Source organism: Astatotilapia calliptera, chromosome 20 (assembly GCF_964374335.1).
Source record: "Astatotilapia calliptera chromosome 20, fAstCal68.1, whole genome shotgun sequence".
In the NCBI taxonomy this organism is placed as follows: Eukaryota; Metazoa; Chordata; class Actinopteri; order Cichliformes; family Cichlidae; genus Astatotilapia; species Astatotilapia calliptera.
The window spans coordinates 6189293-6197788 of record NC_137441.1 but is presented as its reverse complement, the minus strand read 5'-3'; the positions used below and the strand labels follow the sequence as shown (position 1 = coordinate 6197788).

The 8496-nt window shown below is 40.1% G+C and overlaps 1 protein-coding gene across 1 annotated transcript; it reads right to left on the bottom strand.

The window, feature by feature from the left end:
- Positions 1-317: 317 nt before the first annotated feature.
- LOC113013732 (P2Y purinoceptor 1-like) lies at positions 318-1736 on the bottom strand. Its single transcript, XM_026154873.2, has one exon. The coding sequence runs from the start codon at positions 1603-1605 to the stop codon at positions 592-594; it is 1014 nt and encodes a 337-aa protein (XP_026010658.2). The 5' UTR covers positions 1606-1736; the 3' UTR covers positions 318-591.
- Positions 1737-8496: the final 6760 nt, after the last annotated feature.

Genomic DNA, 8496 nt, shown 5'->3' with positions numbered 1-8496 from the left:
GAGGTTGCAACAACAAAATACATGGACTATACATCTGGACTGTGTGTCAGCAATAAACACAATAAACTTTACAGGCTTGAAGGTAGAATGAGTGTGAAGTGTGTGTATAAAAGTATGTATGTAGACCTTTTTGTTAAATGTGTTATTAAAAAAACAACAACAGAATAATAGTTAAAAGAATGATATAAAATGAATTACATGATGCAGTCTTTAAACTCAGCTGTGCTTGAGAAAGCCAAAGTCAATACTGACAATACAACATCTGACAATACTGCCAGACCAGCTGCCTGAGCTGAGCAGGGAAATCCTTTACAAGGAATAACAATGACATCTTGCATACATGATAAGGAGAATGAGTTTTAAAGCAAAAGAGTAAATGGATTCCATCAGGTTTTGGTCATTCACAGAATACAAGGCAATAGAATAGGAAACAAAAGATACATAAAGGTATATATATATTTGTCTAAACACTTGTGCTGTTAGAAGAACTGTTAGAAGAAGGGGAGTGATAATTAAGAGAATGAAACACATTGTAGTACATAAAGCAGTCTTTAACTTACTTACTTTTGCATGTAAAGTCATTAATCACTGTTAATATATTGCTCTGTTTGCAGTTTGTGCAACAGGCACACTGACATAGTTTGACACAAACAAACGAGTAAATGTCTGACGAAACTGCTGAAGCAGCTGTTGGAGCTGAGCAGGAATATCCATGACATGGAGGTAAACCAGGGGGTTCAAAACACTATTCAGACACACAAGACCACGACTGATCTGATGAGCACAGAAGACTCCTTTATCCCATTTTGGACGCATCCTGTATTTTATCAAAACTCTTGAATAAAGACTGAGGTTCTTAAAAATATGGTAGGGGATGTAACAAACTGAGAAGAGCAAGATCAAAATGAACAACAACCTTAAGCTTCTTTGTTTCACCACCTTATTAATGGTATTTTTGCGGCAGAGAACAAGAGTCACATGTCCATAGCAGCCAAGTAAGATAAGGAGTGGCATAACAAACCCAGTCAATGTCCAACCCACACTGTATTTCAGGTAATTCTCAACATACTCTGTAGAGGTGGTATGGTGACATTTTTCAGTTCTATTTGTATGAGTGTTGTTTGCAGAGGTTTTTGGGTAGAACATATCTGGAAGACTTTGAACACTCACCAACAGCCAAACCAAAACTGAGATAGCCACAGAGAGAGTGACGGTTATTTTTCCCATCACCCTCATCGGATGGACAATAGCCAGGTACCTGTACACACTTATACAGGTGAGGAATCCAATGCTGCCGTATAAATTCAAGTTGAAGCAGAATCTTGTGATCTTGCAGAAGGCATCTCCAAATATCCATTTATTCCTCATAAAATAGTATGCTGACAAAAATGGGAGAGTTGGCAGGAACAAAAAATTAGCAACTCCAAGGTTCAGAAGAAACACATTAATGTGTCCAAGAATTTTCCATTTCTGAAGTAAGGACCTCACCGCCCATCCGTTAGCTCCCAGACCAATGATAAAAACAAAGGTGTAAACAGCAGGCAGAGTTACATGTTCATAGTTAGAACGAAAGAAGGAAGTCTTATTAGTTGCTATTCCTGACATGTTGTCCACACAACCTCTCTCCCTTGTAGCAGAATTAAAAGTGAAAGAAGTGAAGGGACAGCAAATGCACCTGTTGCTTGAGTCAGGTCTGAACCTTTGGAATGTGGCCTTCTGTTCCTGCGGCCTTTTGCTTCCTATAAACCTTATCTTTATTCCTGTTATTGTAGCCTGTTACTCCATCATGGGTGTAACTTTGTGCTGAACATGGGGGGGGGGGGGGGGGATTATTATATTCCATGTTTCAGTTTAATCTGCTTTAGGGTTTCGTTCTTAGATTTTGTGTCTTGTGCCCTCGTCTTTAGTGTAGGTTTAGTTCAGCGTCAAGTCTGCGTCTTTGTGAATTGTTTCCTGTTTTATTTTGATGGTCTCAGTCCTATGTTAGTGGATTCAGTTTTACTTCCCCGTGTCTTTTCAGCCCTAATTTCTCCCAGCTGTGTCTCCCATGCCCTGATTATTACTCTGTGTATATAAGCCTGTGTTTTCCTTTGCTCTCTGTTGCTTTGTGCCCTCAGAATTGCATGTGTGTTCTTGTTTAGCGTTCTCAGTTTGGTCTCATGTTTTGTTTCATGCCAGCAGTAATGCTGAGATTCTTTGAGTTTGCCATTGAGTCTCCACAAGTCCCGCGATTGGGTCTTCCATCTCTGCCTGCCCGCACACAGAGCCGTTTTTTTTTTTGCATTTTATTTTCTTCAACTCATCTCATGCATCTAACTCCTGGCTTGTTCACAAAGACTGTTGATTATTTGATCTTTTTAAAAACACGAAAATATCAGTGTGGATACCTTTTTTTATCTTTTGTTGTTTAAGTAATGAAGTAACAGTATTTTATGATATGTAAAATAAAAGACAGAAAATAAAGGCAAACATGTGTGGCTTTGCACTTCCTAAAGGCAATGAAAACAGTAAAACAAAACAAAAAACAAACAAAAATAAAACAACATCAGAACATATCACCAATAATGTATAGATAGGCTTGTGTGAATAAAAAGGGTTTAAGTTTGTTTTTGAATAAACGCACAAATCTTATGTCAGCAGGCAGCTTGTTCCAAAGAACAAAACCACAATGAATGAAAGCACTCTTAGTAGACTGAGATCTATTTCTGGGAACAGGTAAAACATCTGAATCTGATCCTTGAGAGGTTTGACTGAGCTGTAGACAGTGAGCAAGTCAGAGATGTACTGGGAATGATGGTACAGCCCCCACAGAGTCCTGATCTCAACATCATCGAGTGTGTCTGAGATACATGAAGAGACAGAAAGATGTGAGGAAGCTTACATCCACAGAAGATCTGTGGTTAGTTCTCTTTTGTTCATTCACTACATTTTGGTGATGAAAATAAATGATTAACACTTCCATGTTTGAAAGCATTCTTTGTTTACAGCATTTTGCACTTTAGCACAGTGTCCATGTCTGGATTTGTTATGTGTTGTGCATTGTTTGGTCTTCTAGCGTGGCATTATTCTCAACTGCTCCCTACTTTAGTTATCCAAGTTTCTATTTCCTAGTTCCTTGTCTGATTTGGTTGGTTTTCTTTCACGTCCAATCAGTCTCTATCTCATCTGTGTTAAAGAAAACTATCTACAAATCTTAAATCAACATGAACACTTCAACACAAGACCAACTGGGGCAAGAAGTCTCTACTATACTACATGAACTTGTGTATGATATTGCCCTTCTCTCCTTTTGGGTGGCAATACTTTCTTCTTAAAGTTATTTATTTTTTTCTGTACTGTTGTGGGATCTTTAACTTACAATATAAAACACCTTGAGGCAACTGTTGGTATTGTGTTCATATTTTGTTTAATTTCCGATCATGTAAACAATATACAGAAGTTTATTTAGGAAGGAAAATAAAAAAATGCTATACAAAACAAAGCAAAAATACAATAAACATATTTCTATTATAATTTAGATACTACATAAAGTACAAGTTATTGGCTGATAGATTATTTGAATATGTACCACTTCTAGCCACTGGTGTCTATGTAACATCATTTTACCATGATTTTTACATGGAAATTAAAGGATCTTTACTTATGTATTTATTGCATTTGGCAGGAGGTTCTGTAATCATGCTACAGTAGTTAATTTCAAGGATCACAAGATATTTGCATCAGAAATAAAATATTGTTATTAAGTGGCTGCTAATCTTGATGTTACACACTGAAGGGAGACATGGTTCATCCTGTCATGGTCCTGGGCCATGTTGGCCCAGTATTCTTGGTTCCTTGTATTTTCGCTCCTTATTTAGGCCATGTTTTCTGAGGTGTCCTGTTGTGGTGTTCCCTAAGTGTTTTCCCTTTGTGACTCTTACCCCCTGTGTGCCCCTCTGTGTATTTATGAGCTCTCGTCTCTCTTTGTGTTTATTCCATGTTTCCCCCAGCCTGTTATGTCTGTGTTCTCCCCGTGCTCTCTCTCCTCCTGTCTGAACCTCTGTGTACTTCCTGTTTTACTTTGACAGTCTCTCGTCAGTATGCGTCATGTTGTGTTCACTCCTGCCCTGTCTCGTTATGTTTATCAGTGTCACCTGTGTTCCCCACCTGTGTGTAATCTCCCTGTGTTCTCTGAGTGTATTTAAGTTGTGTCTTCTGTTATGGTAGTTGCTGGTTCGTCTGTGTTGTTACCCCTCGGTCTCCCTGCGTCTCTCTGTATGTATTTCCCCGGACCTCCCTGCATCCTCGTTTCTGGTTGGTCTTATTAGGATTCCCAGTTTAGGTTTCCAGTTTCATGTTTTGTCGTCACCGCTGTTTGTACTCACCCACCCCTGTAAATAAACACTCACCTGCACCAGAGCTGCCGCCTTTTGGTCCCTTTCTACAATTCCACACGGCTTGCCCCGGCAATCCGTGACACATCCAGGTGCACATGGTGGTTTAATTCAATTCAATTCAATTCAATTCAATTTTATTTATATAGCACCAAATCACAACAAAAGTCGCCTCAAGACCCTTCATGATACAGAGAAAAACCCAACAATCATATGACCCCCTATGAGCAAGCACTTTGGCGACAGTGGGAAGGAAAAACTCCCTTTTAACAGGAAGAAACCTCCGGCAGAACAAGGCTCAGGGAGGGGCGGGGCCATCTGCTGTGATTGGTTGAGGTGAGAGAAGGAAGACAGGATAAAAGACATGCTGTGGAAGAGAGACAGAGATTAATAACAGATATGATTCAATGCAGAGAGGTCTATTAATACATAGTGAGTGAGAAAGGTGACTGGAAAGGAAAAACTCAATGCATCATGGGAATCCCCCGGCAGCCTACGTCTATTGCAGCATAACTAAGGGAGGATTCAGGGTCACCTGGTCCAGCCCTAACTATATGCTTTAGCAAAAAGGAAAGTTTTAAGCCTAATCTTAAAAGTAGAGATAGTGTCTGTCTCCCGAATCCAAACTGGAAGCTGGTTCCACAGAAGAGGGGCCTGAAAACTGAAGGCGCTCCCTCCCATTCAAAATATTCTAGGAACAACAAGTAAGCCTGCAGTGCGAGAGCGAAGTGCTCTAATGGGGTGATATGGTACTACAAGGTCATTAAGATAAGATGGGGCCTGATTATTTAAGACCTTGTATGTGAGGAGCAGTTTATTGTGCTGAAACACAGCAAAAGAGTTCTGTGTTACTGACGGCTTCCATTACAATAACTGGCCTGCGTTACTTTTGTCAGGGATTATTTTGCCTGTCACCCGTTTGTCTGAGCCGCCACTGCCACCTACTGGCGAAACTAAATATCGCCCTAATATCACATCAGGTGGGAGCAAATGAGCTTTTTGCTCTGTGCTGATGCAAACTATTGTAACAACAAAAACAAAAACAAAAAAATGGTGAGAGAAAAAAAGGATTCTATTTTTCCCAAACTTTTTTCACATGTTTGCTGTTATCAGTACATTTCTTTTGTACTACTAGTATACTTATCCCTGAGTAACAATTATGGTTACACATACTAATGACATCTGTTCCATGAAACATTTCCCACACTATGTTACATTCAGCAAATTAAAACTCATAGTAGAAGCTAATCATGATTCATGTTGTGCCAAGTAATTTTTCTTCCTCAAGGTTAATGAACAAGTTACTATGAATTTTCGACTGTAACCAGACTCAATATTTGGACAACAATACACTAAATTTGTTTACATAGATGGTCATCACCATCATATGTTCAGCCACACCATTCTGTCCATTGTCTTTTGGTGGTGTGTTTGCTCCTTTCTGCTTGTCACAATGTTCATGTTAACCCTCTGGGGTCCAGGGTATAATTGGCCGTTTTTGACTACTTTTGATTTTACCTCTATATTTTACTTTTAAAAACTGTTTATCTTGCTGTCCATGGTATCATTATTTTAAGCACAACCTCAAATATCAGAAATTTGAGTTATTTTTTTCATTTTGACATACTATATTAGAACAATTGATCTAAATTCAGACAAAGAAAAATACAAATCAGAGTAGAAAAAAAGTTATATTTTTTACTGTAAAAACCACAAACATGTTTAACAAATAATTTTCATAACTTGAAATGCAAATAGAAATGGTACATTTCCGAAAATTATGCACAAGTTTTTCAAACAAAGTTATATGGTACTATTTACCTAAAATGCAGCCATGGCCTCAGGAGTTTTTTATATAACCATTTAAAACTATTTACAAAACAATCAGGTGTTTTGCATCAAATAAGAATTTGTGTCCACTATAAGACAGAGGAGAACACCACAGGCCTAAACCCTGCAGGTCTGACAACAGGAGGTGTTTCAGTCCTGTTTTCCATGTGGAGACGGTGTTTACACCAGAATCTGCCATTGGTGGCTTTTTTGGAGCAAATGTGACATTCACTTGTATAACTGACACACAAAACAAAACATTGACTACACAACACGCTAACTATAGCCTCCAAACACGCTACACGTCACTAATGTCTCACATGTGAAAACTCGCTCTCTCTCTTTCTTTCACTCACTCGCTTTCTCTCACGGGCATCACTCCTAAAACTTCCCCCTCTTCCTAAACAACCAAGTCCCACATGTTGCCATATCATTTTTTGATAGGTTGAAATGGCACACTTTAACACCAAAAGGGAAGGGGTGTTTTTTCGTTTTCCACTCGCCAGCAGAGAGTGTTTGCTGGCGCTGTCCTTAGAAAACACAGTTTTTACCATTTCTTCCCCCTGTAAACACCACTGTTTTGTTCAGAAAAAAACATTGTGTGTATTTTTCTTCATAACTCTGCTTTTACATGGCCTATCGACACAATTTAAAGACTGGTATATAGTCTGACCCAAGGTTATATGGAGTTTCTGACTCGCTGCATTTTGTAGCTGTTTCGTCTTAAATTGGTCATGTGATCTTGACGTGCCGTCACATCCGTCGACCCCAGAGGGTTAATGTCTTTATTCTGGATCAGTTTCTTATTACCGTCTCTCACACCTTGCTGGTATATATCTTCAGGCCACCAAGGCCTCCACAGTCCCTGGGTGCAAATAGCTCCCGTTTTAATATTGTCCATATCAGCTTGTCTGACTGTGGGTTGTCCTAACACGTCGTATGTCAGCAGTTTGGGCTGTTGTCACTCTCTCTTGGGGTGTTTGAGGACAGGTGACAACCCTTGTTCACTGCTCGAGTCACTGTTTCCTTGCTCATCTTGTTGTTCATCTGATATTTGCTCATCTTGTGACTTCTGTTGGTTGTAATGTTGCTCTATTGTCTGCAACTCAGGTTCGTGTACCTTTCTGTTGTCCTGTAAGAAAGGGACAACAGGAAGGGGATTACATGAAGAGACAGAAAGATGTGAGGAAGCCTACATCTACAGAAGCGGTTTGAGGCTTTCCCAGTTGTTGTTCACCCACATTTGGGTGTTGTTCATTTGGGACAAACAACAGACTCTGTCCTGAAAACTGCGATCCAATATGTGCACGGACATATGTCGTGGTAATCTGTTCAGCAGCCAGACATCGTCCTCTCTTTCCTGCCAGTACTGTGCCCAAACTTTGGCTTTGGTCTGGTGACTGCAATAGTTTTAGCACTGATTTAGCAGTGTTTACCAATACTGACATGATCTGGCAGATTTTTTGAATGTTGCGTGATCTTGGTTGACACTTGCCCCATTTACGCACAACTTCCTCTATTACATTAAATCCAGTAATGGGCAGTTGAGCAACACTGGGGTCACTGGATACAAGCATTGGAGCTAGAAGACAATTTTCAGGGTTACAGTCCAAATAGAATTCTGTCTCTATCCACCCATCATATGGGATTTCACTATCATAAGCTGCTAAAGCGACAGGAGGTTCTGTTCCCAAAACCTCAGCAAGTGGCCTGACAGTGCTGTGTGGTAGGTGTTGTTTTTGCCACTCATTCTTAATAAGACTTGCCTGAGCTCCGGTGTCCCACAGGGCCTCTACTGGTGCCTTATCCAGGTGACACTGAACTGTACATCTTTTCCCAGTGAAACTGATGAGCTTGGTTTGCTGTTTTCAGGGTATATAACCATTAGATGTGTCGCTTGTCAATTTGTTGCTGTTTGGCTCTTTGGGGGCAGTTTCAGTGTGTGTCGAGTCATTTTGTGGTGCTTGTTGATGCGAGATGTTTTGCACAGAGACAGGATTTATCTGGGACCTGGATGAAGAGTGGGCTACTGTGGGATGTAGCTCAGTAGCCCGCTCCTGTTTCCTGTCTAAACCCTTGAGACAGGTGACCCTCCTGACCACAACGGTAGCAGTGTCTACAGAGGTCACCAAGCTGAGCCTCTCTGCACATTTGACAACCTCTTGCACGAACACATAAGGAACACATCTGAGACTTGTTCTCGATGCCCAAAATACTCAGGGGTGCCGCACTGACTTAGTCAAAACCAGTGAAATTTTGTACAGTGGGATTACAATTACAACAAAGATGCATG